Source organism: Arvicola amphibius, chromosome 18, assembly GCF_903992535.2.
Source record: "Arvicola amphibius chromosome 18, mArvAmp1.2, whole genome shotgun sequence".
Lineage (NCBI taxonomy): Eukaryota > Metazoa > Chordata > Mammalia > Rodentia > Cricetidae > Arvicola > Arvicola amphibius.
The window spans coordinates 21,402,715-21,429,036 of record NC_052064.1 but is presented as its reverse complement, the minus strand read 5'-3'; the positions used below and the strand labels follow the sequence as shown (position 1 = coordinate 21,429,036).

At 46.0% G+C, this 26,322-nt stretch overlaps 1 protein-coding gene across 1 annotated transcript in view; it reads right to left on the bottom strand.

Annotated features, from left to right (window-relative positions):
- Lama1 (laminin subunit alpha 1) overlaps positions 1 to 26,322 on the bottom strand; it is a 130,892-nt gene that overhangs the window by 42,534 nt on the left and 62,036 nt on the right. The window contains exons 18-37 of the mRNA XM_038315399.1: positions 25,689 to 25,775; positions 24,702 to 24,913; positions 23,410 to 23,516; positions 22,938 to 23,118; positions 22,073 to 22,209; positions 20,508 to 20,744; positions 19,374 to 19,517; positions 18,282 to 18,461; positions 17,191 to 17,376; positions 16,550 to 16,677; positions 15,340 to 15,460; positions 14,135 to 14,272; positions 13,009 to 13,130; positions 10,187 to 10,273; positions 9,358 to 9,551; positions 8,295 to 8,437; positions 6,307 to 6,396; positions 5,164 to 5,275; positions 4,806 to 4,968; positions 1,716 to 1,926 (exon numbers count right to left, since the gene is read on the bottom strand). Of these exons, the coding sequence (XP_038171327.1) occupies positions 1,716 to 1,926; positions 4,806 to 4,968; positions 5,164 to 5,275; positions 6,307 to 6,396; positions 8,295 to 8,437; positions 9,358 to 9,551; positions 10,187 to 10,273; positions 13,009 to 13,130; positions 14,135 to 14,272; positions 15,340 to 15,460; positions 16,550 to 16,677; positions 17,191 to 17,376; positions 18,282 to 18,461; positions 19,374 to 19,517; positions 20,508 to 20,744; positions 22,073 to 22,209; positions 22,938 to 23,118; positions 23,410 to 23,516; positions 24,702 to 24,913; positions 25,689 to 25,775 (2,980 nt within the window). The remainder of the gene's footprint in view (positions 1 to 1,715; positions 1,927 to 4,805; positions 4,969 to 5,163; positions 5,276 to 6,306; positions 6,397 to 8,294; positions 8,438 to 9,357; positions 9,552 to 10,186; positions 10,274 to 13,008; positions 13,131 to 14,134; positions 14,273 to 15,339; positions 15,461 to 16,549; positions 16,678 to 17,190; positions 17,377 to 18,281; positions 18,462 to 19,373; positions 19,518 to 20,507; positions 20,745 to 22,072; positions 22,210 to 22,937; positions 23,119 to 23,409; positions 23,517 to 24,701; positions 24,914 to 25,688; positions 25,776 to 26,322) is intronic.

The window sequence follows — 26,322 nt, the reverse complement described above, 5'->3', positions numbered from 1 at the left end:
ATTTTAATGAAACTATAATTACATCATAGCTTTTTGATGCAATCAACAGAAGCAAGAGAACGAAATAGAATAAGCTGGCAGGTTTCTCAAATAAAAGCATGAGTACAAATCCTAAAGTCACAATTCACGAAAGATGAAACCATGAAAGAGAAGCACGGAGCTCAACGGGAGAGGAACTAAAACTCTTGGAACAGCGGTTCCAGTGAACAGGTAAGGATGACTCTGAAGTTACTGTATGACCAATATTGAACCAGCATAAAAAACATTTAGTGAGTATTGAATGAGAGAAAAGATACAGTTCAAACAGCAATAAACTCGGGTTTGAAAAAAATTCTCACCAGACATTTCAAGGAGCGACTGCATCTACAAAGAAAAGTTAATCAGAGATAAAAATGGCTGCAAAATGGACAGGAATATTTTATAAAGTTAATAAAGTGATTTGGCTGGGGTGGTTAGCCCCCAGAGACAGATCCCTTATAGAGGAATCTCTGTAAGTTTGAGGCCAGCCTAGTCTACACTGTAAGTTCCAGGTCAGAGTTATATAGAGATTCTGTTTTAAAATAAAAAAGAGGCAATGATTTGTATCCCTAGTACTGCAGTAGTTAGCATGTCCAATGAGAGATGTAGACATTGCAAATTTTATCACCTGAAGCAAAAAGATCAAGGCATTAACCTCCACGGTACTTCAACATAAGGCTGGGCTGGACCAGTGCAAGTTGTACAAGAAGGCAAAAGAAAGAGAAAATCATGTTGAGAATTCCTGAATCAATTAGAACAGAGAGTAGACACTAAATAACTCCAAAGTCACAAATTTTTGTATTTTCCTTACATCTTAAAAAGTATTTCCTACATCTACACAAGTAAGATATATACATCTTAAATAAATTGAGGAATGAAGGGGAAATGTAAGAAAGGAAGAGGTAAGGAAAGGGAAATTAGACAAGGGATTCTCAAAAAATACAGGAAGTAAATCATCATCAAATAAGGTTAAGCCCAACTATATCAAAGATTACAATAAACATAAGTGAACCACCTTTGGCAAATAAAAGTTCATGGGGGATCAACAATGTGCTACTGAGAAGATCCAAAAGCAGAATAAAGAGTATATCTGAACATAAAGAAGGGGGAAACCCTACCATTCGGAATTGAGTTTTGTACAGCCTAAGGTGTAGGGATTGAGTTTCATTCTTTCCATGTTAACACCCCGGGTTCTCAGTCCCATTTGGTAATGTTGCTCATCAACAGATGAATGTATAAAGAAAATAGAGCATACACACCAAATGGAATTTTATTCAGCTAGACACAAAATTGACATCATGAGATTGGTAGGAAAGTCAATGAAGCTTGGAATTTTGTACCAAGGGACACAAAGACAAACGCTGCCTCTTCTCTCCCGTGTGTGTCCTAGCTTCCCTCCACTCCTCGGTCCCATGTGTTCAACGTGGAGAACCTCTAGCTTCCCTCCACTCCTCAGTCCCATGTGTTCAACGTGGAGAACCTCTAGCTTCCCTCCACTCCTCAGTCCCATGTGTTCAACGTGGAGAACCTCTAGAAAGCAGGAAACTAGAGAGGAGACAGGGCAGGGCACCTTAAGGAAGAGGGGCATGGAAAGGGTGGGAAACTTGGGGCGCACAGGTTCAAACAGAAGCGCTGTTTACAAACACACTTAAGCAGTGACTGTCCTAATCGAGGAGGAAGGAGATACTGAGACTCACGCTGAACTCTCTCAGGTTGGCCTTGACGAGGAGCAGCAGGCGGTTGCTCTCCTGGGTCTTGGTCTCAGTTTCCCTCAGGAGCTCCTCTGCTGCCTTAAGTTCTTCGCTGTGGTTTGAAAGGAGGCCACTGGCTGCCTCCTTCGATGCCTTCAGCTTTTCCTGGGGCTTCTGGAACCTCTTCTGAATTCGTGACAGTAACTCTTTAGCAGCTCTGATAAACAGAAATGGTCCACTTAGGAAGTAAAACTTGGGTTTTGAAACCCTAATAAGAGATTTTCAAATGATCATAGTTCCTTCTATGAACATAGAGTGACTTACTTCTTGTTTTGTTTTTTATTTTTTGTCTTTTTTTTTTTTTTTTTTTAGTCAGATCTTGGCTATACTCCTTAGGCTGGTCTTGAACTCAAAAAGATTCTCCTGCCTCAGCCTCCCTTATTGTTACCATTATGAGTGTAAATGACCAAGCTTAGCATGGATCCTGATTGCTTAAGACTAGAAGTAATTTTCTTTTCTTTATATGTTTTGTGTGCATGTGTGTGTGTGATGAGGGAAAGGATGTATAAGTGTCATATCAAATATGCAGAGTTCAGAGGACATTAAGGTCTGGCCCTTACTATACTGGCATGGATGCCTGCATGCCAGCAGAGGGCATCAGATCCCACTATAGATGCTTGTGAGCCACCATGTGGAAGCTGGAACTCGAACTCTGGACCTCTGGAAGAGCAGACAGTGCTCTTAACTGCTGAGCCATCTGAGCCACCATCCAAAGGACCTGAGTTCAATTCCCAGCAACCATATGGTGGCTCACAACCATCTGTAATGACATCTGATGCCCTCTTGAGGAAGAGACCTGGTCAGTCATCCTCATCAACTTAGACCATGAAACCCAACATGGACAAGTTCAACAGAACCGCCATATATGGGCTGCCCATGCATGCCTCAGCATTGACAGGGCTAGATGACCTCTCACACACTCCTTCCCACACTTCCCTGCAGTTCCTTGTCCTTTTCCTCATCTGAATGCACAGCCATACATGCTGAGAATCCTGGGAACTGCAGTAACATGGAATCCTGGGAGCTGCAGTAGGTGCCTGAAGATGGCAGTGGTCTGGCACTGAGTGAATGACTAGCATGTGCGCCAAAGCTGATGACCCAGACTGAAGCACGGAGCATGAATCTTATAATAACTATAATTAGTAATATGATGACAAGTCATTCCTGCAACAACCTGTGACACTGGAAGAGGGATTATCTCAGAAACTAGAACATGAAGGCTGGAAAATACACTTTAAATTCCCTAATGTTTAAAATAAAGCCCCCCTGAGTCATAACTTCACTTATAGATGGAAGAGAGAAGTATAAAATCTGATTGACAGTTGTATTCTAAACAGAAAGGACGATGCAATTATAGAACCGGCAGTCCCAGAGGACGCAGCCAGTGGGGAGGGAGAGGGGCTGGCCCTGCCTTCCCTGCTCTGTTTCAAATGCATTCTCAAAAAGTGAACTCTTCTTAAGTGGTCTAGAAGCTCTGGTGGGCACAAAGGCTCTACTGTCTCTCTGGGTACCCCCAAATCCTGCTATCACATTTGCACGTGGGGCTCACATCTGTCTGTTGAGTGACCAAAGGGTGGTGTGAGGAAGGGGACTCCCACAGGTGGCTTTGGATCTCTACGATGACCAGCCCGGGAACCTACGTCTTACTAAGCTCCTTCATAGGCAAGGATTCTGTCCCATGTAGGACAGCAGCAGGAGACAGAGCTGCCACTCTCGCCGGCATAGCTGGGCACTCTGTGGTCTTGTTACCTGCTCCGGCATCTTGCTGCCTTCACAGCATTCAGTTTGGTTTTCTCGGGGCCTGTCTGGACTCTCTGAACCAACATTCGAGTGACTGTATCGTGAGATCTCATTCCAAACCCTATCCAACCAAGCCTTTCCTTTTAAGTTCCACCCAAGCAAAGCAGCAGGCCAAAGATATGTTCAAGGGCAAAAGGAGCGATGAACCTAATGTGGGTGTCGCTGGGGAAAAGCGCACAGTGCTTACATTAGCATCCTTGTGGAACTGATCTGGAACTGAGCACTAGGGAGCCTCCACATGCAAACCCTGGGACTCAATGATCTGGTCCTACTGTCTACTCTGGTCATCTACTGCCCTGCCTCCCAGACAGGCAGGGCAGAGTCTGCATAGACACATAGTGTAAACACAGCTTTCAGGAGGTTGAGACGAGACAATTTTAAGTTCTAGGCCAGCAGGGACACACAGTGGGACACTGCCTCAAAGGAGAAAAAGAAAGAGGAGAAGGAGGAGGGGGAGGAAGAATAGGAGAGGAAGGAGAAGAAAAAGGAGAAGGGGGAGTGGGACAAGAAAGGGGAGGGTGAGGACGAGAATTTGTATGAATATCTATATGGAAACAAATAGAAATATGGAAAATAACAGAAAATGCTTGTCCAAGATATCTATCACATGATATTTTACAATAACAAAATTTACAAACACTTCCATACTATACTAGAAAGAATAGAGCATGAGCGAGTCTCATGTAACTGGTTAAAATGATCCTCAAACTACCGGATGGAAGGACAATACCAGCTAACAACCATGTGGAAAAAACTAGAAAAGGGTCAGGAAGGAAACTGCAAGCTCCCGAGTCTACGAACCACCGTTCTCTGAGGCTGCACACTGTGCAGTTCTATGAGGGCTTGCAGGACCGAGCTCTGTGATGCTGACAGTGTCCGTCTGTCCCGGAGTTGATCGTCTATGTGTTCTCCATTATTCTCCTTGACAGATCATCCTGTGTGTGATCTACATAACAGTTCACTATGCTCTTTGGTTTGCAGGAGGTGAAATTAACCTACGAGTCACAGGAAAACTGAGCCTATGGCACAGTACGCAGAGATGGACTATACTGGTTTCCCTGGTCTGTTTTCTGTATATGGAGGGGCAGGTATCCATCTCTTCATTTCCTGGACAGCTGGGCCCCTCTTCTCACTTAATATTTATTCTCAAACATCATTCTCCCCACAATTTCCTCTCTCCAGCACCCAAATGCCTGGTTTTCATTGATGGTAGATTGAACAGTGCTCGGGACTTACTTGAGTTCAAGGGTAGCATTTTGGTGCGACTTTGTGAAATTCCTTTTCTTTATAAGTTCCAGCAGAGAAGAAATGTTCTGGTGCATGCTCTGAAGAGCAGAAATGGGTGGCTGGACGTCCCCACGTGCAGTCTCATTCAACGCTGCCACCTTTACCATGATGTCTACAGATAAGATATGTCATTAGGTGAGCCTCTTCAATGTAGACGGAGGGATCCCAGGCCTTTCAGGGTCCCCGTGCTATGGGATGGTCCAGTCTCTTGGCCCAGTCCAACACTGTTCGTGTGCTTCATAAGGCAATCGTGACTCTTTCTACCAACAAAGCACAAAGTCCCCAAAAGAGAACCCGTCCACTCTACCTTTGATGTTGGCGTGCAGCTGCTCAATGAACGTGGCCAGGGCTCGAGTCCCATTGACAGTTCTTGTCGTTGCTTTATTCACCTGCTGACTGCTTGCTAAGACTCTAGAGAGCTGACAGGGCAGGAAGGACTAGGTTAGTGTGGTTTGATATTATATGAGCTTCTGAACACAAGCTGTTGCCTCTTTAAAGGGACAAAATATATCCAGATCATAAAAATGACGCGATCATGCAAACCAAGGTAAATATTTCTAGGCTCAGATTTGACGGACGGGATACTGAAATCACCTAAGACATACTCACTGTGAGAAAGAATGGTTTATTTTTACGAGCAGTCTAGATGACCAGCAAAGCTTGTGTCCAATTGTGAAAGCCTTCTTAAGACATTAGCACCCAAGTACAGTCACGTGTCACCGAGTGACGAGAAAGGACTCCTTAGGAGATATACTGTTGTCACCCACATACACTGTGTGCTTCCTTACACAAAAAAGGCGTTGTGTGCTTACACCTAAGCCAAATGGTACTTCTATGTGTGCAACTATAACGCACACACTTTAATGGGCAGCCCATTGCTTTGCTCCTTGGGCCATGAAGAATATAATCATGTAATGATTACAGCAAGCTCCAGGGAATATGATAAAATCCAGGAACTCAATGAATAAGGGATGTATGAGCCTGGTGGCAGAGCAGGGATACACTGCCGTCAGGGGAAATGCCATCCTGTACACACCTCGGCTGGCAGCAGCAGCATCTGTCACTGTCACTGCAGCAGTGTGTACTTTATCCACGTGTGCTAGACTTGTACACAGCTGGCAGCGTGGTAGGCTGCTCACACCAGCACTGCTGCAGACCCGTGAGCAACGATGGGGAAGCTCAACCAATCACATCTGGTTAGGGTGTGATTATTTTGGGTCTAAGCTAGCTGGGTGGCCGGGAAGAAAAAGCGGCCTCCTTCCAACAGCTCTGGGAGGCTGGAGAAGTCTGAAGGCTCCCAGGGGCTGCCCTGGGAGGTCGGGGGGAACCAAAAGGTTTCTAGGGGCTGCTGTGCAAGGCTAATGAGAACCCAAAGGCTTCCAAGGGCTGCCCTGGGAGCCTAGAGGGGAGCTGGTTTTTTTTTTTTTTTTTTTTTTTGCAAAGAACATACCTCCTTTTGCAGGTTTTCTGTTTGTTCTGCAACACCTTCAAGCTGGATTTCTGCCCGAATCTTCTTAGCATTTTCTTTTAATAAATACCTCTAAGGGGGAAATAAAAAGAAGCAATGCTATATTGTTTACTGTATCACATTAAAATATTCTATTCTTCAGAGAATTATGGGCTAATTGCTTTTTTGGTTTACAGAAAGACATTGTAATTGCTTTTAATAGTTACTTAAAAGCAAAAGGGCTCACTCATTCATCACCAACTGCCAATGACAGCAACGTTATTCCTTGCTATCACCTTCTGAGTTGCTCTCAGACAGACATAAATTCAAACTCTGGTCTAGTAAGCAGACCCCGAACAGATGGCATCATAGACCAAATACTGCTTGGTTTCAGTGTCAAAGTTATAAATATTAACTATAATTGTCAATACACAAAAAAAGTACTTACTAAGAAAGTTAAAATGTATTCAATAAGGAAAAGACTTTTAAGATTATTTGTAATTAAGTGCTTAATCCACCCCAACATCCTAACTCTTGTTTAGCTATGCAAACCTTTCACGGCGCCATGAAACAGCTACATTACTATTTAGGAAGGGTGTACGCAACCTGTCCAGTTTCACTCTGTTGGTAATAAATAGAAACAATTCAGTTCACATCCCTGCCCTCCGGAGAGTATTGGATACGAACACAAAGCATTGTTAAGGGGATGGATGAATGGACTACATCAGAGTACACCACTCAAGGTTAGTTACAGTCTGAGCCAACTATGCACTTCATCTGATAAATTCAAAGTTCAGTACTATCCCTGGGACCCAACTGGAAGCGCACATCATGTATTGACTGTGTAGATGATGGCTGGAGTAGATATTAGAATATCTCTTCTTTCCTTTCTTTTTGTAGAATTTTCTTAATGAATGCAGAGTCACCCATCTTTTAAAAGCACGTTTTGCTATTTGATTAAAAAGTAATATAAAAATATTTCCTGGAGTCCATAAGCTCCGCCTCAGCACCAGTGTGTGAGTGTATGTGTGTGTGTGTGTGTGTGTGTGTGTATTTGAATGTGTGTGTGGGTGGGTGTGAGTGTGTTGTATAAGTATGAGTGTGTCTGAATGTAAGTGTATGTGAGTGTGTGAGTTTGAGAGTGTGTGAGTATACGTGCGTGTGACTGTGAGTGTATGTGGGTGTGTGAGTATCAGTGTGTCTGAAAGTGAGTATATGTGAGTGTGTGTGGATGTGAGTGTATGAATGTGTGTGTATGTATGTGTGTGAGTGTGTCTGAAAGTGAGTGTGAGTGTGTGAAGTGGGGGGGGAGTGAGCACGCACAAGGAGAGTCTCTTTTTGTAAAATACCATTTAGTAATGACCATCCATTGTCCTACTTCATGACATGGTGGATAGATCATGGAAATGTAATGTGAAGGTAAAAAGTATAACCTAGCAATATTTTCTAATTAAATTAACATTCCAGAGAAGGGCACTGTCTATGATTCAGTTTCTTAACATTCCTCTCCTTTTGGTCAGATCTTTTGATAAAACACAAACAAAAGACTGACCCTCTGAGACTTTAACCCTCTTCTAAGGAGGAAGACTATTTTTGTATTCTTGAACTCCAGTTAAAAATAACAGCCTGTAACAGAAAAAAAGCTCATGTTTGGCATAAACCAGCACAAAACAGGATACGGGGCAGATTTATTCCTAGTATTTGTATCTGAATAGCCTTTTCAAATACACAAAGGTCTGTCGAAGAGGAAGGAGGGCTGCTGCTGACTTCCAGAGGGTGGGACAAAATCCGTGGGCAGAAAGTCCAAGGAAGTGTCCACGAAACAGCTCCATCAGAGCTCCCCAGAGACCTTAGTGAGGTCTGGCATGAGGACACTGTCAATCCCACCCATGGGGGATCGAAAGGCCGGGGAGACAAATGACCACCCCCATACTCCTTCTCTCTCAGAGACAGGTGTTTCTGCCCACCATCTCCACACCCTTAGCACCTACCTGGAAATATTTAGTTGTGTTTTCTAGACTTGACAAGATCCCATATGGAGCAGAGGAAACGCCAGTGAGGTTCAGAGACAGAACAGCGTCGCCAACAGTATCCAGGTCATTCAGCAGGGCGCCCACACACTCATCATCACAGGCTTGAGGAGAAAACGGAGAAAACGAAAGCTAACGCAAATAGCCTTTGATCGCCGAGCGAGCAAGCGAGTCGCGGTGTTATAAAGAGAACACACAGTGGGGCTCCGTTCACCACACACCTCATTCCCACTCCAGCCGCAGGGGAGCTGCAATTCTCCCATAGTAACGGAAACTCAGCAGTCACAGGGAAAGGAGGAGCGGAGCCTCAGAGTGGCCGAGGCATCATGCCTTCCCACCACTTGAACCTTTACAGTGCCACCGCTCATCTAGAATTGAGCCTGGCTATAAGCTGTCTCAGTATCCCCTCCAAAGTCCACCCCCACAGTCTCAGTGTGTGCCAATACTTCCTCCTCAGAGAGCAGCTGAGAACACACTCGGGGGAGTGCTTGCTTATAACAGTCACAGAATGAAAGGAAAACCCTCTCCCAATTCCCTGATACTCATCCCCTGTAACCCTCTCCCATTACCCACAAAGAAGACACACAAATGACTTTCCCCTGTACTCGACAGACATCCGTCGTAACTGGAGAAAACTAAAGAGACCCGAAATTTGGGCAATATATATGACACCCCCTCTTCCACACTGATGCATCCTTGGTTTCAGTAAAAGGAAGTACTGATACAGCCAAATTAAGAAATAAAAATTATTATCTGGGTGTAGTACATGTTCCTGTAATCCCAGTCAATAAACAGGAAGGTGAAGCACAACTGTGATGTTTGGAGTCAGCCTGGACCATCGCACAAGACCCTACACGATCCAAGTTGTGTTGGCTTATCTGTATACAACTAAAAGTTTAATTCAAGGCATTGCCATAAAGTGTAAAGTACAGTGAGATTTGTGTTATCCCACTGAGCCCGTGGGTGTCACAGCCAGGTCAGCAAGGAAGACCTAACATAAGATACACACAGGAGAGTCACCTACACACACAGTCGCTCTCCGTCATGATGTGTCTTGGCTGGCATTCCTCACAGCGGAGTCCCGTGGCTCCTGGCTTGCAAACACACTGCCCAGATGTGCGGTCACAGTCACTGTGGACAGAGCCTTGCGGGTTACAGTCACACTTCTGGCAGCTGCCACCTGCTGCACGAGGGTTGCCATGGTAGCCTGTAGAGCACCTACCGAAAAGGGGACAGTAGGTATAGACAGGGCAGTCTGCGCCAAACAGGAACACATGCACCAGCTCTGCCCAGAGGCCGTCATCCCTTTTGCACATGAAATACAGAGCACACACTGTAGCATGAATCATAAAAACTCAGAGACAGATACTGGGGCTCAACCTGAAGATCAGAAAGGTAAAGCAGCCATCCCGGGGCTCTTATTTTGACCCCGGAGAGAAATGGGTGATCCTGCTCCCATGAATCCTCAGCCTGAGACTGAGCTGAGACCTGTCTCCTCCCATCTTATATTCCTCTCTAGTGTTGGGATTAAAGGTGAGCACCACCCTCCCCCAGCCTTTATGGCTAACTAGTATGGCTGCTGGGATTAAAGGCGTGTGCTATCGCTGCCTGCCTGTATGGCTGACTAGTGTGGCTGCTTTGCACTGACCGCCAGGCAAGCTTTATTTATTAAAACACAAATAATATGCCACTATAACACCCTCCTCTTAGGAGACCTTGCTATGGAGTATCAATGTGGCCTCCCATCTGCACAAACAAATGTGTAGGGACTGCCAGATCGCCATCCTGACTACAGCCCACGTGAGACACAACGAGCAGGCGTCCTTTGCTCCTTGTGACCGTTCTTAGAGCACCTTTCACAATATTGTCCTTCATAGCCAGGGATGCAGGCATCGCACCGGAAGCCACCATCACCTTCCAAGACACAGGTGGGGCTGAAACTGAAAGAAAAATTGTTTTACAGAAAATGTTAGACATCAGCTTCAAATCTTTATCTTAAAGTATTTATTCCTCATCACATCCTAAAAACACTGAGTGATTATACCGGGTGGCTGGACAAGCGGCTAGAGCTCAACTCTGTAGAACAAAAGGAATCGAAGCTATGGGACACGTGGAGGTCTCCTGTATCCAGCATCAGAAGAGGCGTTTGCTGCAGGATTGCAGCAGGTGAGTGCTAAGTAGATCAGTCTCACAGAGCATAGCCAGCTACCCAGGAAAACTTCCCAAATCAATCTGGAGAGAGGGGTTGCCATATTTATTAGATAGTGATTGAGCTGACAAGGTGCGGGGAAACAGGAAGACAATGTTGCCGGTTAGTATAGTTCCACGGACTGCGTCGATGTGCAGAGGACACGTCACAGAAAAGCTACTTGGCGGAACAGGGAAGCATGCTGGCAGCCACCGGGTAGACCATCAGAAGTAAACTGATACAGCCCAGATGGAGCTTTTGATTACTATCTTCTTAAAAAAAATGTCCTGGTGCCACCTGGAGGCCGAAATGGGTAACTGCAGGCTACTGGACCTGATTCAAAGGAAGAGGGAAATCGGGTCTGGTTCCTTGCTGGACATCCACAGTGTGAGCTACGAGCCCTGAACCACCTCCAACATCTACCTTCTTAAATAATCATGTAGACTTCAGGAAAATAAATACGGGGAAGATGAACCAAGCAAGCTGTGGCTTCTCAAGTTTGTATATTCTCGTGCCTTATAGATATGTCTAAGGGATTGGGGGCATGGTTATCCTCTTTTGATGGAGGAAATAAAGTGAATTATTCAACAGTATGGACATACACACAGTGAATGGCGAAACAGGCACGGACACATTTCTTTGGGTGCACACAGCCATTGGCCACAGATGGGGAATATATACATAGAAATTATCTTTTTTGACTTAGGACAAAGAGAGCCTGAGGAAGCAAGCTCCACAGGGAGCAGAAACCAGAGGAAAATCCAGTCCTGGGAGCGAACCCAGTCCTGGGACACTGGGGATCAGGACTGAGCCAGCGACCAGATCCAGAGTCAACGATCTCCACCAGAATAGCTACAGGGGAGTAACCGCTGAGTGAGTGAGCCAGAGCCAGAGACCGCTGAGGGTCCGGATGTGAATCTGGGACCTTCAAGGGAATAGACCTAAGCCAGGACACCTGTGGGTCTGGGCGTGAACCTAGGACCTCCCAGGAACTAGGCCTGAGCCAGGACCTCAGCCAGTCTGGGCATGAATCTCGGACCTCCGAGGGAGTAAGCAGGAACCAGAGATCTCTGCGGGGCCAGGCATGAGTCTGGGTCCTCAGAGGGAGGAGGCCTGAGCCAGGACATCTGTGGGTCTGGGAAATGGTCTAGGACATCAAAGGGAATAGGCATGAACCTAGAAACCTCTGTGGGTCCGAGGTGAGTCTGGGATCTGTGAGGGAGTAAGCCTGAGCCAGGTCCTCTGTGGTTCTGGGTGCACCTGAGCCTGGGAACTCAGGGGCAGTAGACCAGAGCCAGAAACCTTTCCAGGTACATCTCCAAGCCAGGGACTTCTGCAGGAGGGGATTCAGACCAGGATGTACAGAAACAGGACAAAGCCAGCAACCTAGGCCAAAGTAGGCCTGAGACAGCAAACTCCAAGGGAGCGGAGCAAAGCACAGGAGCGCTGAGCTACCTCCAGGAACACTGAGTAACCAACGGGGTAACTAGAACTGTGACACTGACTATACCATGAGGAACAACCGTCTGAGCTTTGGATTCTTTGGCACCTAGAAGATTATTCAACAGAATCTCAGACAGCCCCAACCACACCTATTAGAGGAAAAGATGAATAGAAGAGGTAAGATCACATGCTACACCACAAAGAGTAACACAACACCAGCAAAACCTAAAGGCCCTACAACAGCAAGACCTGAACAACTAAATATGGATGAACCAGAAGAAAAAATAACTTCAAGAGGATGTTTGAAACTCTAAAAGAGGAAATGAGAAATTCCCTTAAAGAAATGGAAGAAAAGACAAACAAAAAATTGGGAGATATCAGCAAATGACTTAAAGAAAACCAAGAAAAAGAAATCAAACATATGAAAGAAACTATTCAGGACTTGAAAACTGAAATAGAGACAATAAAGAAAACACAAGCCAAGGAAATTATAGAAACAGAAATCATGAGAAAACAATCAGGAACCACAAATGTAAGCATGAACAGCAGAATACAAGAGATGGAAGAAAGAATCTCCAGCACTGAAGATACAATAGAGGAAACAGACTCATCAGTTAAAGAAAACATTAAATCTAACGAAAGTTTAACCCAAAATATCCAGGAAATATGGGACACCATGAAAAGGCCAAATCTAAGAATAATAGGTATAGAAGAAGAAGTTCAACTCAAAAGCACAGAAAATTTATTTAACAAAATTTATAGAAGAAAACTTTTCCAACCTAAAGAAAGATATGCCTATGAAGATACAAAAAGCTCACAGAACACCAAACAGACTGGATCCAAAAAAAGTCCTCTTGCCACATAATAATCAAAACACTAAACATACAGAGTAAAGAAAGCATATTAAGAGCTGGAAAGAAAAAAGGCCAAGTAACATATAAAGTCAGACCTATCAGAATTGCGCCAGACTTCTCATTGGAGACAATGAAAGCCAGCTTAGGAATGCAGGAAGCTGCTGTGTCAGGCTGCCCAGCATGGACTTACCTGAAAGGGGGGCGGTGAGGACAGGTACACGGGGTGCAGTCTCCAGGCAACCCAATCACCTTCCCATAGAAGCCGGGAGCGCACATCTCGCAGTGGTCACCAGCCGTGTGGTCGCGGCAGTTCTGAAGGTCAGCATTTCAGTGGAAGAGAGAAGCAATGGGAAACAGTCAGATATGACTCTCACCAGGGAACAGCTTTTTAACCAATTGAGTTTCATATCAGCAAGCATTCCTTAATGCTTAAGGACCATGGGGCATGTTTCTTTATATTTTCTAGAATTCTGGAGGCTTTTCCAGATCTGTGGCCTTTACTGACCATAAGATTACATAAGCCTAGAAACTGCTAAGACATTCTCCGGGAGGAAAGCAGTGCACAGGGCTCTGCATATGATATAGCCAAGGAGGAACAACAGCAAAGCAGAGACCCCGCGCAATTGGTCACCCCTGCTCTACCAAGTCCCTCGGTAGCAAGAAATGACAGAGCGAGAAATAGCTTCCAAATATGTTTTTAAAAAACCTATTTTTACAGACTCTTTGCAACTAGAAAACACCCTTTCATTTAAAAGTTTTATTCCTGTTTCATCTGATAAAGATAGGTTTGATTAGGATCCGCTCAACCTCTCAAATGGGTCTCCCTTGAGAAGGACTGTCTGCAATCTCTTCAAAAATAAGCTGTAATAAATACTCGTTTCATCAACATGGCCCAACACAGACAAGGACCGAGTACTAGCTGAGGGGCTAAGATGGAAACAGCTCTAGGCGCTGGCCCTGTTGATTGTCAACCCCAGCATGACCAGCATGAAGGGCTTCCCTTAGCAGACCATGGATCCTGGTTTCCTGGGGCCTGCCGTCCTACAGAACGAGCCACCCCAGAGACTAGGGGAGAAACAAGGACCAGCTACTGAGGACCAGAGTGAGGGAGGCATCCATTGCTGAGGGAGACACAGAAACAAACCCTGCCAGTTTCCCAGTGATAGGAGGAGGAGGTTTCAATGTGTTCGTGACTGAGATGGTGGCAGCCATGTGGCAAGGACCTGCTGGAGGGTCTGCCTGGTTCCTGGCTGTCTTTCAGGCCACGCTGATCACTCAGTGTGTACTGAGGTCAGTTCCCACACAAGCAAACATACCAGACACTGCCCAGTTTCGGGGTCACAGACATCACTGTGGTTGTTGCAACTGCAGGGCACACAGGGAGCCAGCAGAGGGCGGGGTCCCCAGCCACCGCTTTCTGGGAGCTTTCCTCGGTGGTACCCAGGAGCACAGTCCTAAAGGGAGGCAAAGGGGGCAAGAAAGAGGACACTGGTTAAAAGCTGGGCAAAGGTAAATGCTCTTCAACAAAGACAGGTGGCTGTGGAGCTCACAAGAAGTGCAACACCAGTATTAGAAAGAAATGCAGATGAAATCCACAGTAAGAGCTGAGCATGGGGACTTAGACATACAATTCAGCTGGGGGTAAACTGAGGCAGAAGGACTCCTGTGAACAGTCCAGCCTAGGCTACAGAGTAAGTTTCAAGCTAGCCTAGGCGACAGAGTGAGACACCGTCTCAAAACACTCCCACCAACAAAACGAGTGTCCAGCTCTTCACAAAACCCACGTTTCCAATCAAAACAGTGAGCAGAACAAGCATTGAGGATTAAAGAAAGTGGGGTGCTTGTGCACAGCTGGTACGGAGGAAAGGCAGTGTGCAGAGTCCTCCAAAATTAAAGATGACACTATCCGTGCCTAACAAGGCTACTTGAAGGAGAACGGCATGAGGAAGAGCCATTCACAGTCCCTTCTCCACAGAGCTATTCACAAAAGCAACCCACATCCCCACAGAGGAATGGACAGACAGGCAAAGTGAACATATCCAAGTGACAGAATAGTATTCAGCCTTTAAAGGGAAGAAATCTCAGCACGCGTGAAACACATGCTAAGCAAAAACGAAAGTCACAAATGCAGATACACTGCAGGATTCCACTTATGTGGGGAACTTGGAGCAGAGGCAGACAGAACGAAACAGCAGGTGAGGGACTGGAGTCAGGGGCAGGTGGTGGCTGCACAGATGCAGCTTCCGTCTGGGAAGAGAAAGAAGACTCTGAAGGACGACTGTCTACAGAAAACCATGTGAACGCCCTTGATGCTGCTGACTCCCACACTTAAAAGTTGGTGGAGACAATAGGTGTGAATCTATGTGTATTTAAATGAAAACTTACATTTTCTTAAAGCTCTAAAGACAATAAAAAGTGACACCGTAGATGTCCATGCGTTCCATTCCCCACGCAGGATTGCTGTACATGAACACACTTCAGCGGGAAGCCAGGAAGCAGATGTGAACGGGAGGCTCCTTACCTGACAGGAGAATCCCGTGGTGCCAGGAGGACAGACACAGTGCTCTAACAGGGACGCGATCTCTCCCCCAGGGGGCAGCTCTCCAGCCTTCCTGCCAACCTCCATGGAAATATTGGCGATTCTGAGCCACCATTGGGAAAAGAGGTGGGGGAAGAAGCATTAACATGTGAGACACTTCAAGAAACCCCGCACATACATGGTTTAACATTTGCATCTGAGGCCCATCGTGTGGGGTCGTTCTGCTCACAGTCACAAAGCACCTTAGCATGCAGGAGTGTGTGGTTGCAGAAAAAGGCCACAGCCAGCATGTCAGAGCCTGACTGCCTTCAAGCCGCTTCTCTCGGGTGCTGTTACAGCAACAAAAAGCTGACTTACAAGCTATTAACGTTTACCCAGGTTTGGCAAAAGAATAGGGATGTATTATCTATTAATAAAGGCGTCGGTAGGATGAGGGGACAAATCTTCCAGTTCTGCACCAGATCATGAAAATATTCAAAGCTCTAGAAAAGGTAGTTCTTAACCTGTGGGTTATGACCCGTCTGAGATGATTAAATGATCCCGTCACAGGGGTCACCTAACACTATTAGAAAACACAGATATTTACATTATGATTCATAACAGTAGCAAAATGACAGTTATGAAGTAGCAGCAAAAGTAATGTAATGGTTGAAGGTCACTACAGCATGAGGAACTGTTATTAAAGCGTCTCAGTGTTGGAAAGGCTGAGGACCACTGTTCAGGAACCACAGCTTGAGGAACTGTTATTAAAGCGTCTCAGTGTTGGAAAGGCTGAGGACCACTGTTCAGGAACCACAGCTTGAGGAACTGTTATTAAAGTCTCGGTGTTGGGAAGGCTGAGGACCACTGTTCAGGAACCACAGCCTGAGGAACTGTTTTAAAGTCTCGGTGTTGGGAAGGCTGAGGACCACTGTTCAGGAACCACAGCCTGAGGAACTGTATAAAGGGTCTCAGTGTTGGGAAGGCTGAGGACCGCTGTTCAGGAAACACAGCTTGAGGAACTGTATTAAAGTCTCGGTGTTGGGAAGGCTGAGGACCACTGTTCAGGAAACACAGCTTGAGGAACTGTATTAAAGTCTCGGTGTTGGGAAGGCTGAGGACCACTGTTCAGGAACCACAGCTTGAGGAACTGTATTAAAGGGTCTCGATGTTGGGAAGGCTGAGGACAACTGGTCTAGGGGCTTGCAATTACCTGCTCTGCTGTAATCCTTGACCATAAGATGCCTTGATGAGGATGTACTCAATATTGCTAAGAACAGACATGAAATCGGAGTGCGTAACATGCTCTTCAGACACAGAGTTAAAGTATTTCCAAAACTCCTGTGGATGAGAAATATGTTCAATTAAACTGAGCGCTCAAATCGTCAGAGACCTACAGCCTTGAAAAGAGAACATGGCTCTTTCATAAGGGACTTCAGACATGAGCCCTGCTCAGCTTCGTGAACTGACCAACATCTGCCGTAACCTAATGGGCAGGTGGCATACAAGGAGGATGTGCTGGCTAAAGGGATGAGACGCATCTTAGGCAGGACACACGATTTTTCTCATCTCACTAGGAACAGTATACAACTTAGAGCTAAAGAAGACTTTCTGGAATTTTCCATTTAATATATCCGGACTTCAGTTAAACTTGACTATCCAAAGCTGGGGACAGCAAAGCCGTGCTTTTTGGGAGGCCATGAAATGGGAATCACGCCTAGAACTCTTGATAAGCTCACTGGAGCTTAGACCAGGGCCTTCTTGCTGTCTTTTATTACACTCTAGACTCTTGTTACCTGCCAGCCAAGTTCACATCCTTAATGAATGCATGCAGGTGGAACAACCACACATCACCTCTTTCATTTCCACGTTGTAAGCCTGTCGCACTCCATTCTCTGGCGCTGGGGCATCCATATAAATGAGGTGCTTTCTCGTCCGACCTCCTTTGATAAGAACTTGAGGTTCGTAATTGGATGTGCCGGAGCCATGGGTAGAGTAGAAAGCCACACTGTACCGCAGTTTCCCTCCGTAAGCCAAGAGCTAATAAACGACAAACTCGTGTTATTCTGGTGATGCAGCCTTGGTTTAAAGACATTTTGTGGAAAGCTTGCCATTACACAAAAGGCATTACATGTTATGATGTATCCAATAACAAACATGCGTTCTGGGATCAGCCTTCTTTTTTTTTTTTTTTTTTTTTTTTTTGGTTTTTCGAGACAGGGTTTCTCTGTGGCTTTGGAGCCTGTCCTGGAACTAGCTCTTGTAGACCAGGCTGATTAACCGTCAATGAGATAGACCTAGGCTAAGCTTCCCAGTGATTCCACCAAAGGTCGTGTCGCCAGACACCACCGGTGCACACGGAAAGGATTCTAATTACTTTCAGGCTCCTTTGAATTAAAATCATCCTCATCCATACGACCACTGGAGTAGATTTATAGAATTTAAATATCAAAGTGAGCCTGCAGGGTGGAGTGGATCAGGTACCCTAGCATTCAAGACGCTGAGGCAGGAGGATGGAAAATTTGAGGATGGAAAATTTGAGGATAGCTTAGACTAACACACTGAACCCTATTTCAGAAAACTCAGCATGATATAGAGATCAGATTGAATTAGAAGGAACGGCATTCGAAGGAACGGCTTTCAAAGCCTGCAACCGCTCACCAACTGACCGCTGCTCTCCCCAGGGCAGACCTAGCACTGAGAAGTACATTCAGCAGCTACTAGTAACTACAGTATAGGCTTGAATTATTGCTTTAGAAGGGAGAAAAAAAATAATGTGAACTAAGGAAACTGTAAAAGATTTACAAATCTAAACATCTGAAGATCCACACCTCTGCAGGGTTCTCAGAAGAGCCACTGAGTAGCCATGTCCTTTAATGATGGGCAGAAGCAGGACACTGATTTTCTCTCTGGGAAGGGAATGGGCGGGGCTGGCGTGTGCTCACCTGATCTCCCTCAAACTGTTTTGGAAGCCGCCAGTAAAATGGCTCCCCATGGACGTGCTGGCGGACAGCCTCTGCGTCCAGCAAGGTGTCAGGGTCCTGGAAATGCACGCCTTCAACCGTGCCCTTGAGGTTGCTCTGGGAAACCACATGCAGGAGGAGCTGATCGGAGGCAAGCATTATCTAGGCACGGAAAGGAGAAAGACGCACTTCAGGTTAAGTACTCAGGACTCAGTGGGTGACAGTACTGGTGGTGTAAGGATGAGGACCCGTGATGTACCAGCACTCATTTAGAACACTGGGTGAGGCTGCATGTGTGCCCGTACCCCAGTACTACAGGGTACAGAGCAAGGATAGCTGTGGTTCACAGGCTGCTAGCCAACTCCAAGTGTAGTGCAAGACCCAGGCTCGAGGGACTATGGTGTAAAGTAATAGAGCAGGAATATCTAATATCCTCCTGCTGGCTTCTACACACACACACACACACACACGCACACGCACACGCACACACACACACATGCACCCACTGCACACGCATGCACACACTCATTCACATACACACATATATGCATGCACAAACACATGCATACACACACTCGCATGCATGCATACACACACAGTTGCGCACACATGCACATACACACAACACACACACACACACACACACACACACTTTAAGTGCCCAGATCTGATCTGATAGATCCCTGAGTAGTCCACAGAAAAAAATAGTTTCATTTTTAAGGCTAGAGAGGAAAGCGTTTTCCTTTCGATTGTATGTCTGGATCAGGAAGACCTGAAGCACAGTGATTAGGTTCAAGCTATTGCTCCCCTGGAGCAAGTGTCAATGACAGTAGACACTCCTTGGAGATGTTGCAGCTGTTTGTTCTTTCCAGGAAAAGCTTTCGATGGACCAGCTGAAGGTTGGCGTAGAAAGTTTATGTCACTGGATGGCAGAAGTTCTCAGAGCACTCTGACTGTATGCCAAGCCAATCACTATCCTACAATTTCTACTGCCTTTGCTCCCTCCCAATGTCCACCCAACTGTCAAAGGTGAAAGAAGGCTAAGACCCTTTCAACTGTGTGTACGGGACTTACCGGAGCCCTCACATACCCCTCCAACTCTGAACACAGCCGGGACAGACCAAAGCAGAAGCACGGGCTGCAGCCTAGGGGGTTGTCAGTTTGCAAGGCGAAGGTGCCGGCTCGGCACTCACTGCACCGGGATCCCAGGACATTCCCCTAAAGGTGAAAGGGAAAAAAAAGAAAGAAAGAAATTAACATCTGAAAAAGAAGAGATGTGATTTTATATATACATGGATACAAACGAATAAAAACAACGCTGACTTATAAGCATTGTTCAGTTCAAGCTTCTGTGGCCACATTTCTAACTAAAGTTTGTGACTCTTAGTTCTCTCAGACACCAGAGCTCCCCAAGTATTACTGAGGATCAAAACTGCGGTGCAAGGAGCTGGAGATAACGTATTCCCTAATGTGATTCTCCAGTGGTCCCCAGCTGACCCTGAGGGCCTCCAGCTAGAGCATCGGGCTACATGAGGACAGTCCAGGTCCTTGCCATTCTGACTGGAGCTAGGACGATTGCTAGCAGACAGGGGAAGATTCTTAGAAAGTGTGCCCCAGTGACTCTTTCCTTCAACACTTCTAGCTGCACACCAACCCACCACCATCAGCCTGGTACCTCATCCTCCTTGCAGAGACAGCCGGAGAAGGTGGCAATGATCTGGCTGCAAAGCATTATTGGGAAAGCCAACGGACACATGTGCAAATCAAAGTGACATTAAACTCTTACCTCGGGGGCAAGGTACGCATTTTCTCTTTATTTTAGCACATGTATATAATAATTACCTGTCCAAGAGCATAGCTAATCCCAAATCTTCCCCAAAGCCCTGTTAATTACTTTATTTCTTCAAGAATGAATGGCTGCTCGGTCTATGGATGTATGCTAGCAAGCTGTATTCAGAGAAGTTAGGTCGCCAGAGATGTGGAAGTGGTAAAAAAAAAATAAAAAATTCTATTCTAAAAATCTTCCATTGTTTCAGGAAAGAACATGGAGGGAGACTCTAATGTCAGATATCAAAGTAGAAACCTGTTTGAAAAAGTATATGAAACTGTGCTTCTCATCACCAGAATCTAAGGTAAATACTCAGAAGCCCAGGAGTGGGAATGAGGAGGCCAGAGGAAGGAAACAGAGGCTCAATGGACCACAAGTACCTTGCAGGAGCACGCACCACTGTCCTCTGTGCAGCTGCAGAGACCCCGTTCCAGGTCACAGGTGTCTGCCAGTGTCCCCCTCGGGTCACAGTCACAGGGAACACAGTCAGGAAACCTTCTGTAACCCAAGGAGCAGTGACCGCAGCTCTGCCCACCAAACCCTTCTTTGCAATGGCACTGGCCAGAGAGAACATCACACTGGGGACCCGTGGAGCCAGCAACGCTGCAGTTGCAAGCCTGTGAGAGAGAGAGTGAGTGAGAGAGAGAGAGGAAGAGAGAGAGAGCAAGAGAGAGAGAGAGCAAGAGAGAGAGAGCAAGAGAGAGAGCGAGAGAGAGCGAGAGAGAGCGAGCGAGCAAGGGGAATAATGAAATTAATATAAGGGCAGAACCTATGTCCTCAGAAAGCACACAAACTGAGACACCAGAAAAACATTGTGTGGGGCAGCAATTCAGATAAGCTGACCTCGTACTGTTCCTCCATGTGGAATCATTCTGTCGGGGACCAATGGGACAAGGGCTACACAGCAGGGCATGCGTGTACATTGGTGACACGTGACAATGCATCAACACTGTGAACTAGAACTGGATCTAATGGTGCTATCAACTCAGCAGAATTATTTTAGAGATCAAACAATGGCCCCTTTACTTTAAACCCCAAACTATACCTAATTCTATCCTATAAAAATTATTTACAGAAAACTATAGCTCTCAGATTCAACCTAATCCTTTAATGAAATTATTTACAACTCCATTGGAAAACAGAATATAGATTAGGCTAAAACATATTTAAAAGGCAATGTCTCTAGCTATCTGATCTATCAATAACTATATCTATTTATCTACAGATCAATCTATCTATATAGATAGATATTAATATATAGATATTGATAGGTTTATCTATAGATAGATATTAATATCCATCTCTCTATATCTACATATCGATAGATATGGATAGATATCAATAGGTTTATCTATAGATAAAGATATTGATATAGATATAGATATTATCTTTTAAATGTATAGTTTAGTCTATCTTTTATCTGTAGAGACGTCTATAGATAAATTATAGATATTGCCTTTTATATAGCCATATAGATATTATTTATATATTTATTATTGATAAATATAGATGTTACCTTTAAATATGTTTTAGTCTAGTCTACATCCTATCTATGGCTATTGCCTCTTATCTAGATAGATATATAGAAACTGCCTATATAGACAGTTGTAGCTATCAATTTCAAAGCTAAATTCTTGACGAAACCCGGAAAGATGCTGCTCTTCTGCATTATCCCTGAGTCCATACGTATGTGTTAATTTATTTCACGATGGGGGGGGGTCCCCTTAGTCTAGCTTCCCAGGCTATTCTAGAACTAGGCTCAAACAATGCCCCTGCCTCAGCCTCCCAGGTAGCTAGGACTACAGGTGCACCACCAGTGTGTCACGCCGTACTCATTTTAAACATAAACTATGGAGATATTTAACTGCTTAAAACCAAGTGACTGGATACAAGAAAGCTTGCTCCAAGGAAGGCACTCTTATCCCAGCGTGATGACAGAACCCACCTGGCACCCCTGCTCTGGGTCCAGGTTCCAGTACCCCTCTTCGCAATCCTCACACTTCAGACCCTGGGTATGAGGAGGGCAGAGGCACTCTCCAGAATCGGGGTCACAGTTATTCTGAGTATGTGCGCAGTCGCAGGCTAAAACAAAAGAAGCATCACAGGGTTAGATGCTTGATGGGATTCAAGGGTGACAGCATAAGGGACCTCTCTTTTGTATCAGCTATCAGAACCACTGTTAAAGTAGATGCAGTCATTCCTGAGACCTCTTCATAGCTCCCGGAGGTGGGTGCCCCCCGCATCTGAGAGAGCATCCGCATGAAAGAAGTGAGACAAACACGCTTGATGGCGGGAAGAACAGATGGCTCGAAGACAGTGCTTCTCAGCCTGTGTGGGTCGTGACCCCTTTGGGTTCAAATGACCCTTTTACAGGAGTCACACATCAGATATTTACATTGAAATTCATAATAGTAATAAATCTCTAGTTATAAAGCAGCAATGAGATAATTTTATGGTTGGGGCCACCACAACACGAGGAACTGTATTAAAGGGTCACAGCACGAGGAAGGTTGAGAGCCACCGCTCTAACGTCATCGAGTTCTCATCATCTGCCACTGTTGTGCTCGATGAGACCCCCGGTCCTTGCAAAAGTCTCTGGATGCTGACTGCAATCAAGGTCTCAAAATCTAAGACTAGGCTCACACAAGCAGGTGGGGACCCAGGACCAAATGTTTGTACCTAGAAACAGAAAAAGGGTGTGGGAACCCACTCTAAAGACAAGAGAAAAGTAACATCGCAGAAGTTATTCTGACATCAAGGAAGGTCACAGAGAAGGTCTTACAGGGAACGTAAGGAACTCGAGAGCTTACGTGTACAGCCACCATCCTGGTACCCGTAGAAGCCGTGTGAACACCTGTCGCATGTTTTCCCACCGACGCCTGGTACACAGGGACACTGGCCATCCTCTGTGCAGTTGTCTGATGTGGAGCCCCCTACACTGCAGTTACAGGGCACACAGCCACGCCCTGTGTCCAGCCCATAATAGCCAGGCTATGTCACAAGAGAGGAAGGATCGCGGGTTAGTGGCATATGCACACACTGGAATGTTCTCCAAGTCACACACACACAGGATATTCCACAGACTCATCATGTTCTCAGCACATGTCTGTTCCTGGGCACGCTGCACGCATGCTCTATAGATGGGAGGGTACAGCACAGAACAGTCAAGAGTGCGTGTGCTCGTCCCATATGAATTCAAGTTCCCGTGGAGCTAGGTTAAGCGTCAATCACACAACACTGGCAAGCAACTGAACAGCCTGCAGTGATTGGGAGATGTCTTACCAGGCACTGGTCACACTGCTGGCCTGTCACTTGAGGTTTGCAATCACACAGCCCAGTCTCCAGATGGCACACGCCAGAAAGGGAGCCGTTTTCATGGCAGTTACAGGCTAGGACACACAAGACACAGAATGCTTTTTTGTTTTGTTTGGTTTTGTTTTGTTTTAAAAAGAAAGTATGGGTTAGAGTAAAGTACTTTTAATTCCCAAAGGAAAAGGCTTAAACATTCAACATGCTAGATCACAGAGCTAACACATTCACAGACAGTGAGAGCCCAGCCAGGTTGTGAAGCAACCACAACAGAGGGAGCACTGACCCCGGACACTGCAGACTTGATAGCCTGAGCCAGGATCAGCTTCTTGGCTAACCCCAACTTGCCTAAGAACCTGGCTTCTTTCTGGCCTTTGGTTTTCCTTGGTGTATGTGGACAATGCCACAGCTTTGCTTGAGATCCTGAGGGACTGAAACCCTGCTGCCCCATTGCCTGCTGCTCTAGAAGGGCTTTACTCTTTCATTCTGTAGCTTGATTCCCATTGCGATTCCTAACTCCTCAGCCCTGCCCCAGGCACCACATGGACAGATGTTCTCTGATGGAGCGCTCCCTCTCTCTCCTCCCTCCCTCCTTTCCCCCTTTCTCCCCTGCCCTATCCTTCTGAAGGCATGTCTCTTACCACACCTCCTGTTCCCCGTCCCTCTTCCTCTTAGGATGTCCATCAACCTCAACTCTTATTTTGTGTCCTCCTGGTCTCTTATTCCCTAATGTGTCACTTTTCTAAGTCTCTGGGACACCGCAAGCGCTAAAGTCAGTGAGCAGAGTTGAGTACCCATCTTATGGGATCTTTCTTCAGACTGGAATCCACAGACCTCTCACTCCCTGAACTTTAAACCAAGGTGTCCATGTAGTTCAGACTGAAGGGCATGAAACCGACTGTCTCAGTAAGTAGCTTTACAGCATCCCTATGTTCAAGGCTCCAAGCAGAACTCAGCGAATCAGGGTGAGGCAGCACAGGAGCAGACCACCAGGATACTCCACCACCAGGCTTGAGAAAACCTCCTCCCTGGTCATGAAGGACATGCATTTTCCAGACTTCTGACCTTAGAGGTGACAGTGAATTAAGCCGCTGTAGAGCCCAGAGGGAGGAACTGAGTATCAGATCTACACCTGACCAACAGGAAACCCACCATCAGTACACAAGATACACTAAGGTCTCCTCCAGGCTGAGTTCTCTTGGCAAGTGTTAAGAGATTCATATGGCAATATATAACAACTATGACCGCATTGCTCACGCACTCACCTCGGCAATTTTTGGCAGTCACAGCATCTCCATAGAAGCCATCTGCACACCTTTCACAATGGGCACCATCTGTGTTCCACAAGCACTTCAGACATTCCCCGGTGACAGAGTCACAGTGGCCAGCCTCCAACGGATCAACATTGCCGCTGCAGTTGCACGGCACACAGGTTCCCCCTGGCACTGTTGGGTTTCCATAGTAACCGTCTGCACATCTGTATCCAGGATGGAAAGCAGGATCTAATAAATAAGAGGGTTTGAGATAATACCTCACTAGCCAGGGCCTCCCTGGGCGGCTAATAAATCAGACTCTGTCCCTTAAGATTTGCAATGGAAAAAGGGTGACTCTGTCCAGACAGTCACAAATCTTCCTTGACTGTTGTGAGGTGGGAACAGGTCCAAAACGAGCATAAACCCAGATGATGTGCAACCACGTCCAGAGCCAATTCTGACCTCCTTCTGGCCACCCAGGATGTCACCCGGCTCTTGACAGGATGCACCAGGGGCAGAGACACCAAGGCTTATGTGTGGGAAAACACAGACTGGCTTTTGGATGCCAGAGATGGCTCCTAAATCAAACCTCCCAATGCCTTCACTATTGTCTGGACAACTGAATACTCAGACACATGACGACTGTAACTACTGACCCCCCGCCACATAGTCTTTGGTGTGATCAGAGATGCTCTCCAGGAGGTGAAACACTGTTCTCTCCACGGGCATCCTGCTTTTCTCCATGACCTTATGAAATATCAGTAACGCACCGAGATGCCAAGACGACACTTAAAGCTATAGATTTTAAGTGTGCACCACTATACATTATATACATACATTGAATTATCACATCGTATCTACAGGGTCTGGACGACTGCTATGTATCCACTAACATTAAACATTTGTAGATATTTAAGAAGAAAATACGGACTTTCTGCTGGACTTTTTAAATAGCTGATGCTGCTTTGTGAAACTGGGGGTTGGAGAGCCACAAGGTACCTCTCACACCAGGATCCTGAGTAACCTGGAGCACACTGGTCACAAACCACATTCTCTCCATCAGTAAGGTGGCAGGTGGGGCTGAAACTGTAAAAACATGTGAAATTAATGTGATTCTTCCAGTGGACGCTGCTCCTTTCTAAATATTTAAAATGGTTATTTTTGGATACATCTGTCCTAACAAATGCTCTGCAGGTTCTCTCTCTGTCTTTAGTGCTGTATCCGCCCTGGCACAGCCATTAGCCTCCTCTGTCCATCATCTACTGCTTCCCCCGCGTGTGCCCTGCAGCTCACAGTGCACTCACATCGCCCCACCCCTGCCTGTCTGCATCCACCCTCACTGCTCCATCCTCATGGCCCAGTTCAACTCTGCTTCCTCCAAGAAGCCTACTTGGGTTAGCTTCCTCTCTCTGCTGTGGTTTGTTAGCACTGATTTTCAAGCTCTAAAGATAGTCCCTCTGGACATGGGGACACACACACACACACACACAGAGAGAGAGAGAGAGAGAGAGAGAGAGAGAGAGACGGAGGGAGGGAGGGAGGGAGAGACACACACATATAAAAAACAAAAGAGAGATAGATTGATAGGCAGTCACACAGAGCGACAGAGACACATTGAGACAGACAGATACAC